Source organism: Gekko japonicus, unplaced genomic scaffold (assembly GCF_001447785.1).
Source record: "Gekko japonicus isolate JY-2015 unplaced genomic scaffold, Gekko_japonicus_V1.1 scaffold1415, whole genome shotgun sequence".
In the NCBI taxonomy this organism is placed as follows: Eukaryota; Metazoa; Chordata; class Lepidosauria; order Squamata; family Gekkonidae; genus Gekko; species Gekko japonicus.
The window spans coordinates 270269-282280 of record NW_015176013.1 but is presented as its reverse complement, the minus strand read 5'-3'; the positions used below and the strand labels follow the sequence as shown (position 1 = coordinate 282280).

Below are 12012 nucleotides of genomic sequence, written 5' to 3'. Positions count from 1 at the left end.
GAAGCGCAATTACCAGGCTCGGTCAATACCTGCGGGACCCTCTACTTTTACTTCGGCTTCCTTAAAACAGGAAACACGATGGGTCACAAGGCAATTAAACAGGGATTCCACCCTATTATGACGTCAACGGCGTTGTAGCCCCTCCTGCCCGCTATAAAAGGAGCCCGCGTACCGCAGTCAGCTCGGCAGTTCGGCGGACAGTTCCATGGTGCTGAAACAAAGTCCACGGTTTCGGTGCTCCGCGTCTGTTGGGAACTTTGCCTCAGCCATGTTTGCGGGGATCCGGTGCAGCCTCTTGTTGGCTTCTTTTTTCTTCTTGAGAGGATGCGCCCAGAATTTTGGCCAGACTCGGTTTATCTGCACCTCGGTGCCGGTGGATATGGACATGTGTACTTCTTCAATGCAGACCGGTGGCAGCACAGAGGATCTGAAGACCACGGTGCTACAGCTTCGGGAAACGGTGCTTCAGCAAAAAGAGACCATCATGAACCAAAAGGAAACCATTAGGGAACTGACCACTAAGCTGGGCAGGTGTGAGAGCCAGAGCTTGCTGGAGACAGTCCCTGGTGAATCCAAAACGGGTGGGGGCTCCAGCAGGAAGCAGACCGGTTCTTCCAAAAACACCATGGGAGATCTCTCCCGGACTCCAGCTGCAGAGACCTTGAGCCAACTTGGGCAAACTTTGCAGTCACTTAAAACAAGGCTAGAAACATTGGAGGTACAACTTTCTCCTTTCTCTTATTCCTCAGAGTTAATCAAGAAAATATGCCAGGGGAGCTTTGGGGTTGTCCAGCACCTGCAGTTGTTCCTTTGTGTTGCTCTAATGCCCCCTTTTATGTTGCCTTTGCCCCTTTTCAAAGGTGAATTGACTGCAGGGAAAGATTGAGTTACACTTCCCGCACCCAGAGTGCATTTCAATGGCAGATGGGGTGTTTTTCTTTAATGAAGTGATTGTTCTTTAGCTTGATAAGCCCTAAATGAGTTTAACTCTGAAGGTAATGGGCATCAGAACTAGTCGCCAGTAAATAATGCTGCCGTGTTAATTTGGTTTGCAACAATCCACTTACTGTCTTTGCTTCTCCCCTCCCCCCCTAACCCCACACAGCAATTCAGTAGGATGAATTCATCCAGCCAGACCAATTCCTTGAAGGATATACTCCAGAGTAACATTGATGACTTAGAGAAGCAAGTGCTGTCCCGAATTAACAGCTTGGAGGAAGGAAAGTACAACCCTAAGAATGAGACTGAAGAAAGAGGAAAAATAGAAAGCACTTTAACTTCCCTTCACCAAAGGATCAGTGACCTAGAGAAAGGTAAAAGGCACAGAGTGAAACTGTCAGCATTTATTCTGAATAATAATGTCACATTTGGAGGGCAACCAGAAATAAACAGATCTGTTATTCCCCCCTCCCCCGGTACACAGCAGTGGTCCCCCATTCTGTTATCTAAACAGATGAAGAATCAATGTTTTACAGTTCAGCTATGAGCAAATTCAACTCTATTCTTCTCTGGAGCCAATGGATAGGAATGTGTGGATGGGTGTTTATGTGTAGTAAGGAAAAGCAATAAATAACAAATTGTAAAAAATATTTTGTCACATTTGAAATCAATGCTTCACTAAAGGAGGAAAGATATCATGTACTTGCCACATCCTAAAGAGGGAAAACACACATCTGTTCTGCTAGCGTTCTGTATCTCAAAGCTTTGGGATCTACCCTCTAAGTGACCTAGGACAAACTATAGCATTTTCCTCCTCCTTCTAAGAAATCTGCATATCTTAAACTTAAGCAAGGATCATTTTGCCTGTTTGAACTCTCTGTTTCCTTCCTGTGGATTTATTAGTGTTCATTAGTTCTTTTTAGCTTTATTGTAAAATAAAAAAGTCCGGGGGGGGGGGAGAGACAGAGGGAGAACCTATTCCCCAAGCGCTGTCCATGTGACCAGGATTAGAGTGCAGAAATATGCTGGAGGGATTTAAACAGTGCCATCTTAAGGTTCGTTATATAATGAAAGAAAGAAGGAGAGAGAATGACAATTCCATGCTTTGGGTTGGTTTACATTGCTAGTCATGGTGTTGAAAAGGGAGCTGAGAGACACTCTATGCCCCTTGCTAATTATATCTCCAGATCATCGCCCCTTATAGGACCACCTTGTCTTAGTATTCTCTCAAGACACCAGGCAAATATCCTCTCTATCTTCCCCTAGGTCAGAAAGACAACAGGCCGACAGACAAGTTTCAACTGACATTCCCCTTGAGAACCAACTACATGTATGCCAAAGTCAAGAAAAGCCTGCCAGAGATGTATGCCTTCACTATTTGCATGTGGATAAAATCTAATGCCTCCCCAGGTGTAGGTACACCCTTCTCTTATGCGGTACCAGGACAAGCCAATGAGTTGGTGCTTATTGAGTGGGGCAACAATCCCATGGAGATCCTTATCAATGACAAGGTAAGTGGCAGAGAGATCAACATTAAATGAATAGTTAAGCTGTCAACATTCTGCATCCCCTTTCCAAACATCTTGTAGTGTCTTTTGCACAAAGTGTGAACAATCACAAACCTCTGGTGATTGTGCTGGTTAATACTGCAACCAACAATATTGGAAAATATGACTTTGCTTTTGAAGTAAACTTGGGGCAAAGGAAGTGAGTTAAAGCTCTCTAGGCTTCAATGCCTTTCCTGGGGGAAATGTAACAAATATTCAGGGTTTTAAAAATGATTTACATGGACGTGTATGTGGCATACTCTTCAGGGAAGTAGTTACAGATTTAGAAGCCGTGATTCCCCTCTTTCCTCCCCAGTATTTACTCAAAGTAAGAAAGGTTTATATTTACCACACAGAAATTTTAGATGTATAGTCTTGTGGCCTGAAGTCAAAGAAAAGGCCTTTATTTGCAGGCCATTTATAAGTATTTTCAGAAAAAATGCAAGCCCCTAACCTGCACAATAACTACAACACATTTTCACAACTGTAAACTTGGGGTTTTGAATGTATATGCCAGGTCAAACATATCAAAATATCCAAACAACCCAAGCTACGAATCTCCTTGAAGCCTTCTCAGGAAGTATGAAGCAACTGGGCTGTATCAACAGAAGTATAGCGTCCAGATCACACGAAGTGATGGTATCGCTTTACTCTGCTCTGGTTTAGATCTCATCTAGAGTACTGTGTTCAGTTTTGGGCACCACAATTTAAGAAGGATATAGACAAGCTGGAATGTGTCCAGAGGAGGGCAACAAAGATGGTGAGGGGTCTGGAGACCAAGTCCCATGAGGAAAGGTTGAAGGAGCTGGGTATGTTTAGCCTGGAGAGGAGACGACTGAGAGGTGATATTATAACCATCTTCAACGACTCGAAGGGCTGTCAAATAGAGGATGGCATGGAGTTGTTTTCTGTTGCCCCAGAAGGCAACAGAAGAGTTTTCAGCTAAACATTAGGAAGAACTTCCTGACAATTAGAGTAGTTCCTCAGTGGAACAGGCTTCTTTGGGAGGTGGTGGGCTCTCCTTTTTTGGAGGTTTTCAAACAGAGGCTAGATGGCCATCTGACAGCAATGTGGATTCTGTGAACCTAGGCATCATGAGAGGGAGGGCAGGAAGGGTTTCATCAGCGCTTAGCCTCCTCTAAGATGAGTTAGTGTGAGCTAGCTCAGTTTTTTAGCCTTCGGCTCACACATTTTTGACTCAGGAAGGACGGCTCCAGAGCAAACAAATGTATGCAGTAGCCAAATTGCTTGTTCACAACTTTAATGCCAGTAGCTCACAAAATACAATTTTTGCTCACAAGACTCCACAGCTTAGAGGGAGCATTGATGCTTAGTTCTTGTGACCCTTCTTACATGCCCAGGAAAATTCTGATTGCCACTTTGGGGTCAGGAAGCAATTTTTCTCCAGGCCAGTTTGGCAGGAGATCCTGGAGGGTTTTTTTGTTATCTTCTGGGTGTGGAGCAGCGGTCACTGGGTGTGTGTGTTTGTGAGGGAAAGTATTTGTGAATTTTCTGCATTGTGCAGGGGGTTGGACTAGATGGCCCTGGAGGTACCTTCCAAATCTATGATTCTATTATCCTAGGAGGGACCACAGGCTCTGGCAAAAGTCAATAATTAGGCATGGGAAAAGAGATTTTGAGGAGTGGGTTGCTTAAAGCATCAAGACAAACAATAAACATTAAAAAAAATATTTCCAGAGCAGGAAACCAGCCAGAGAAGCAGTGGCCCTTTTGGATGACAAAGGAATAAAGGAATTGCTAAAGGAAGAGGTGGAGATGGCAGAGAAGTTTAATAACTTTTTTTGCTTTTGTGTTCACTGTGGAAAGTGTGGGTCATGTAACCATGCCAGAACCCCTGTTTTCAGGAAGGGAGTCTGAAGAACTGAGCCAAATTGAGGTGACCAGAGATGAAGTTCCTAATGAGGAAATTAAAAACTGATAAGTCTTCAGGTCTTGATGGCATATACCTGAGACTTCTTAAGGAACTCAGATGTGAGACTGTTGATCTACTAACCCGTATATGTAACCTATCACTAAATTCAGCCACTGTACCAGAAGACTGGAGAATAGCAAATGTTACACCAGTTTTTACAAAGGGATCCAGAGGGGAACCAGGAAATTACAGGCCAGTCAGTGCAACGTCTGACCCTGGCAAATTAGTAGAAACTGTAATCGAAAATAGAATAGTTGGTGGGGGGGAAGAGCGACAGCAGAGCCATGCAGTCGCACCCAACTTAGCCTCCGCATCGGGCTCCTGCAAAAAAAATAAAATTTAAAAATGGGCTTCAATTTACATAACACAGCTTTACCAAAACAATGGGGAGGAATAGGGGAGCAAAAGGTGGCAAGAATCTCTCCAAAATGAAGCTTAGAGCAACACAAGAAAATCAAAACTCATCGAAAGAGGACTCCCCCCTCCCTTGGAAATGGAGGAAGTAGAAGCTCACGCAAGCCAAAGGAAAAGAGAGGACTCTTTAACCAAACAACATTTATAGGAGATGTTGATAGACTTAAAACAAGACATAAAAGGAGAGATAAGAAACAGCATGACTCGTATTATGAATAAGCTGGATGGACTCGACAAAAAGCTGCAGGAGATGCAGGAGAAGGCAGAGACAACAGCTGCCGGTATACCAAAGAACTCTAAAGAAATAGCCAAACTAAAAACTTTAGAAGGATGGGCGAAAAGCAAGCTAATGCTGTTAGAAACTAAATCACGGGAAACTAAAGTGAAATTCCGTGGAATTTCTTTGAATTTTGAATTAAATAAGGACCTTACTGTTGCTTTAAACCAGTGGTTAGAAGGAATTATACAGCTTCTGGGGCCAGTGGTAAACAATGCTTCCTGTGTAAACCTTCCCCAAACGGGCTTGCCAGCATTGATACCTGATATCGTGGCAGATCTTAAAGATACAAAGACTAAGAGGAACCTCTTGGAAATTGCTAGGACGAACAGAGGTCTGAAGCTTGAGGACACTTTGGTTCAGCTGCACCCAGATATTCCTTTTGAAATATTAAACGCAAGGAAAAATATGCACCCAATTGCACAAAAGCTTGCAGAGAAGAACATCCGGTATCGTTGGCTTCTGCTTAGACATTTATCAGTCACGTACCAAGGAAAAACACTCACAGCCTATGACTTAACGTCCGGCGAAGAGCTTCTGAAGGCGTTGGAATCAGACTCAGGCTAGGAGTCCAAGAACTGACAAGCAAAAGAAGATGAACGCACCAGAAGACTGCAAATACCTACAGCGGAGGATATTGCAGCTATAGAGTTCCCCCCCCTTCTCTCTTTTTCCCTCTCTTCCCCCCTTTGCCTTATATATTCCCCCCCCAAGTAAAGCAGCCTGGAATATAAAGTTTAGGGGAGCACGCGAGTAGGGCTATTGGGACACCCCCCACACACCTCCCCAATGGGCAAGACTCCAGTGAGAGTCTTCTCCGGAACAGTTCTGGAGTCCCAGGTGAGGGAACGCCGATTAGAAGAGCTCCAGTTTGAAGAGGAAGAACAGAATTTAGTAAAGATCCACGAGAGCAGAGCTAAGAAATGGAGAAATATATTTTGACTTTGTATCTTAATTTCTATCTTACTTTATTCTAACCCATTTTAGCATAATGATTCAGAAATGAAATATATATAGGTTATGAAATAAGGAGATTTAAAGGGAAATTATGGGAGATAGAGTTTATAAGTTCATTTGTACTGGAGTAATTTTGATATACCACTCTAATGGCAGAAAGTGAAGAGGACCTAAAGAGCCTCTTGCTCAAGGTAAAAGAGGAGAGCACAAAAGTGGGCTTGAAGCTCAACATCAAGTTATAAACATAAGAAGATCCAAAGGGAAATTATGGGAGATTGTAAGTGCATTTGTACCGGAGTAATTTTGAGAGGCAGAAATATTAATTTAGGCGTGCCAATTCTACTGGATTCATTAAAGATTATAATTTATTAATGAAGTAGGAGCAGAACAGGATTGGCAACTTGTGGAAGACGACTATCACAGAATGTTAAATTTACTTTTTGGTGTAGAATAACTGGTAAACAACTTGTAAGAGTTTGAAATTAATAAAAATTTAATTGAAAAAACGAAAGAAAATAGAATAGTTAGGTGCATAGAGGGACAAAGCCTGCTGAGGGAAAATCAGCATGGCTTCTGCAAAGGGAAGTCCTGCCTCACCAACCTTTTGGACTTCTTTGAGAAAGTGAACAAGCATATAGACAATAGTGACCTAATAGACATTATATACCTGGAGTTTCAAAAGGCTTTTTGACAAGGTACCTCACCAAAGACTCCTGAGTAAACTTTGCAGTCACGGGATAAGATGATGGGTTCTCTTATAGATTAAAAACTGGTTAAATGACAGGAAGCAAAGAGTAGGAATTAATGGACAGTTCTCATAATGGAGCGAAGAACACAGTAAGGTCCCACAAGGATCAGTATTGGGGCCAGTATTCTTTTATTTATTCACCAGTGATCTGGAACTAGGGGTGAGTAGTGTAGTGGCCAGGTGTGCAGATGACACAAAATTATTCAGGATGGTGAAAACCAAGGCTGACTGTGAAGAGCTCCAAGAGGACCTCCAGAAACTGGGTGAGTGGGCGACAATGTGGGAAATGAAGTTCAGTGTTGGTAAGTGTAAGGTGATGCACATTGGGACAAAAAAAATCTCAACTTCAAGTATAGGCTAACAGGGTCTGAACGTGCTGAGGCTGAGGGGGGAAAAGATCTTGGGGTCATAGTGGATAGCTCACTAAAAGTGTCAACCCAGTGTGCTGCAGCAGTGAAAAAGGCAAACTCTATGTTAGATTATTAGGAAAGAGGTTGAGGCTAAGATAGCCAATATTGTAATGCCCCTGTATAGATCTATGGTGCGGCCTCATTTGGAATAATGTGTACAGTTCTGGTCCCTGTATCTCAAAAAGGACATTGCAGCGCTGGAAAAAGTACAGAGAGGGGCCACCAAGATGATTAGGGGGTTGGGGCACCTTCCCTATGAGGAAAGGCTGAAGAGTCTGGGACTTTTCAGGTTAGAAAAGAGAAAACAAAGGGGGGACATGATAGAAGTTTATAAAATTATGCAAGGGGTGGAGAGAGTTGACAAAGAGAACTTTCTCTCCCTCTCCCAAAATACTAGAACTCGAGGGCATCCAATGAAGCTGATGGGCTGTAGGTTCAGGATGGACAAAAGGAAATACTACTTTACACAGAGAGTGATTAAAATGTGGAATTCACTGCCATAGGATGTAGTGATGGCCACAGGAATAAACAGTTTTAAAAGGTTATTAGATTCATGGAGGATAATCAATGGCTACAATCCATGGTGACTAAGGGGAATCTCCACATTCAGAGGTACTAATCCTCTGAATCCCAGAGCCAGGAGGCAACCTCAGGGGAAGGCCTCGACCTCTATGCCCTGTTGTTGGCTCTCCAGAGGAACTGGTTGGCTACTGTGTGAGACAGGATGCTGGACTAGATGGACTATTGGTCTGATCCAGCAGGGCTCTTCTTAAGTTAAATGGCACCAGATTTTATTAAGCCAAAAATCTGTTCTGGGTTTTCCAAAATATAACATAGATACCATTTTGGAGTTGGTCAACCTCATCCTATGAAGACAAAAGTACCATTGTAATTGACATCGCTTGGGAAGCACACCCTAGACAGGTCTGCTCAGAAGTAAATTCAATTTTATTCAGTGGAACTTACTACCAGGAAAAAGTTCTTAGGATTTCTTATTGGGTGAAGGTTCCAAATATTTGTTAAGACTCCTGCTGTAACAATAGAGACCAGAGGATGCTATGACTTGTGTGCTGATTAGGTGTTCCTGTCCTGTGATTAGAGAAGAGGACTGATGAGTCAGGACTAGCAACGTGTTCTCTTGTATGATTCGTACTCCTTTTCTCCATTGTAGGGTTTGCATGCCTGCAATAATTCTCCTCTTCTCCATTCAGGTAGCAAAGCTCCCATTTGTCATTAATGATGGGAAATGGCACCACATCTGTATCACATGGACAACCCGGGATGGTGTCTGGGAGGCTTATCAGGATGGTGCACTACAGGGCAATGGGGAAAACCTGGCTCCTTATCACCCTATCAAGCCTCAAGGGGTCCTTGTTCTGGGACAGGAACAGGTAAAGTAGCATGGTGACAGCAAAAGATGAGAGAATGTCTGCTGGGAATTGTTCATGCCCTGTATAAGGTTTGCAATAATTCACTATATAAGAAGAATATATAAGGGGCTCAACCCTAAACATGGGTGAAACCCACGGCTTCTACTCTGGTCCAGGCCTGGATTTTCCCTACTTTCCAAAACCCATATTAGAATTCATCTCTATTTCCAGATGCTTGCTGAGCTTACTGGAAACCAGAGGGTTCTTATGGTTTTGGATGCTTCACTGTCGCAGCAGTTTTAGTTGTTTATGTGCAGAGATCTCCTGTGTTGTGAATATGGTATGGTAAAACCAACATGTCACTTTAGTACAAGACATTTCTGCACATGTGTTATAAGGCTGATAGTGATGATGGAACCATGTGGAATTTTGTTGGGTGTTCTGTGAGTAAATCCCCTATAGAACAGTTCTACTGTGAGTACTACAGATTTGCCTCCAAATACCATCAGTGGCAGAAGCAGTGGCATCTTCATAAGAGCAGAAGGGGAGGAGGAGGAGGAGGAGAGGAGAGCACAGATGGTGTGGGGAGAAGGACTTAAAAATGAGTAGGAAACAAAGTAGGAAACAAAGAGAATCAATCTGCTACCTTCTGTTATATACACATTCAAGAACAACCACACACAAAACATGTACATCGCTCACAATGGCCTGTCCATTGTGCAAATGGTACATTTATCCCAGGCAAAGGACCTGCAGGTTGCACTTCAGTTTCAGTTACAGTTTCCTCATTTTCTCAGGGTGTGGAACAACATTTCCCAAACACACTCCCCAGAACAATCTACATTTGAAAGGATTCTATGTATACCATAAGCAGTGTTCCCTCTAAGCTGAGTTAGTGTGAGCTAGCTCACAGGTTTTTAGCCACCAGCTCACAGATTTTTGTCTTAGCTCAGGATGGATGGCTCCAGAGCAAGCTAATTTATGCAGTAGACAGATCACTCACTACAATTTTAATGCCAGTAGCTCACAAAGAGGAATTTTTGCTCACAAGACTCCACAGCTTAGAGGGAACATTGACCATAAGAGAATGAGTCAAAATCCCTGTCCTGCTTGCCTAAAGCCAGTCTTGGGCAGACACAAAATCTTTCACATGGAATGGGACACTATAGGACATCCAAACTTTCCCTCTCAGTTTCTAGAAAAAGCAGTCAGTTATTTCCCCCATTACATAACATAGATCCATTTGCCTGCTACTAGCACAGCACATTCACTCAGACGCATATCCACAGAAACTGCATGTCACGATAACAACTGTTTGCACACAGTCCTTCAATTTATTGTATTTTCACATATACAAATTCTCAACATGGGGGGATGAATACTTTTAATGATGATTTGTTTCATTATTGTCCACCTGCCCTCTCTCACACACGACAATATCATCTATTGAAGTGTGTGGCCTTTTGTGTACATGTGCACAAGTGCAGCCTTTCCCCTTCTCAGGCATATCCTCCATATCAGAGCCAGGGACCACAAGGCTCTATTTTTGAAGTTTCGTCCTTGGAAAATGCATTTCAGATATGGCGTGTTCCCTCCCTCTTACTGAGTTCTTCTATCACTGACCTTTCCTAACTACCATAAAAGGTTTCTGGCCTGTTTCAAGTGCTTAGGATGTAGGGGGCCCAATGGCTGGGTTGGCACCTAGGAAAAGGGAGGCTGCTCTTTACACCAGAATAAATGCCATCTTTTTCAACAGGAAATTTTCAAAACCTTTGTCTTCAATTTCTTTCTTCAAGGATACCCTTGGCGGTGGATTTGATGCCACCCAGGCATTTGTGGGAGAATTGGCCCACTTCAACATCTGGGATCGAAAACTCACCCCAGGGGAGATCTACAACCTGGCTACCTGCAGCTCCAAAGCCCTGTCTGGTAGTGTCATAGCCTGGTCTGAGACCAACATTGATATTTACGGTGGAGCCACCAAATGGACATTTGAAGCCTGTCGTCAGATCAACTAAAAGTGCTGCTCCTTCTCTCCCCCCTCATTCCATTTAACCCTTGGTTAACAGACATTCTCTCCAACCAGGAATGGATTATGGACAAATCCTATTCCCTCCCTGCCTTCTGTCTCTCTTGCTTCCCCATCCCCCCCCCAACTCTATTGTTTGTTTGTTCTTAAAGAATCAGCCACTTGTTCGTCTAGGAGACTTGGCCCATGTTTTCTCAGACAACAACTCTAAGGCAATCTGGAACTTTGGAGCCTGATGAGGAGGGGGGAGGGGGTTCATTAGTTCCTCTCTTCTCCCATTTCTCCCTTTCCCCTTTGGAATGAGACTTCATTCTCCCTCCATTTTGCTTTGTGAAGTCTCGTCATGAACAGTCTGATTTTTTTCTGGCTTGCCAACTTCATTTCAAAGCCTGAGTGCCTTTGGGCTGGTGCGACTCTTTCAGCACATTTGTCTTCATTTGCATATACTTTTTAAAGGATATCTCTATATTCCTACTCTATGTCTTTTAAGCAGCCAACTCTCCTATGGGTAGATTTTTTTTATTTTGTATTAAAATTATTCTCTTAGTGATAAGAGGATAAATGCTTTTGAATGATGCATGAAGGTGGCTTGATTAGAAGTAAGACTTGGGGTAGGGGGCAGGACTGTTCTCTTAACATGTTCAGGTCCCCCCCACACCACGTATACTCTGGCTGTGGCCAGAGCACTACAGAGCCATCTTTGCCCCCAAGAGCATGTGTCAGATTCAGGAGCACTGCTGGGCCAAGGGTCCTAGTTGTCTTGTTCAGATCCTGGGTTATTTGTAGGAATGGCTGTCTCTTATCTACTCTAATGGAGCTGTAGGAGAGCTCCCTTCCCTACTCTGCCTTCATTTTGCTGTAAAGAATCTGCCTCTGTTAACCATCACAAAATCTAGGCCTATTTGAGGGTCCTTTTTTTACACAGGCACTAGTTACTGCTTCTGTGACTTGAAGGTGGCAGAGAATTCCGATTCATTTCACTCCTCTCTCTTCTCAGTTCTGTAGCAGGCTCTTGCTTGCCTTTCTGCCCCCAAGATAATGTACCTTGGGCTTCTCACAGAATTAGCTGACTGGGAGAGTTTCATATTCCCCTTAAGAGACATTTCCCTGTCCTTATCAATACCCCTTTACTTTCAGCAGTTCAGTTTCCACAGTCACACTGTGGAGCTGAGATTTTTGCCTTTTAAATATAAATTGGGGTGATTGCTGCTGGCAGGAAGAACAAGCCCAATGAGCCTTGCCTACCCCATGCTTCTCTGGCCCAATGGGGTTTGAGCTATACATCACTTCCATAAAGGTTAAAGATTCTTCCTTTTTGAAAGGAGTAAAGGAACTATTTGAGAGAGGCTTTAAGTGGATATGTACAGAAACGGGAATAAAGGGCAAAT

At 43.3% G+C, this 12012-nt stretch overlaps 1 protein-coding gene across 1 annotated transcript; it reads left to right on the top strand.

Annotated features, from left to right (window-relative positions):
• The first annotated feature begins 205 nt into the window (after positions 1-205).
• NPTX1 (neuronal pentraxin I) lies at positions 206-10780 on the top strand. Its single transcript, XM_015426545.1, has 5 exons — positions 206-718; positions 1106-1313; positions 2206-2450; positions 8437-8616; positions 10392-10780. The coding sequence occupies exons 1-5, from the start codon at positions 206-208 to the stop codon at positions 10611-10613; spliced, it is 1368 nt and encodes a 455-aa protein (XP_015282031.1). The 3' UTR covers positions 10614-10780.
• Positions 10781-12012: the final 1232 nt, after the last annotated feature.

Bases quoted from the DNA above. Each gene is read 5' to 3' on its own strand.
- NPTX1 (XM_015426545.1), top strand. From the start codon at position 206: ATGGTGCTGAAACAAAGTCCACGGTTTCGGTGCTCCGCGTCTGTTGGG. The intron at 1,314-2,205 runs GTAAAAGGCACA...ATCTTCCCCTAG, and splicing joins GATCAGTGACCTAGAGAAAG to GTCAGAAAGACAACAGGCCG. The intron at 2,451-8,436 runs GTAAGTGGCAGA...TTCTCCATTCAG, and splicing joins AGATCCTTATCAATGACAAG to GTAGCAAAGCTCCCATTTGT.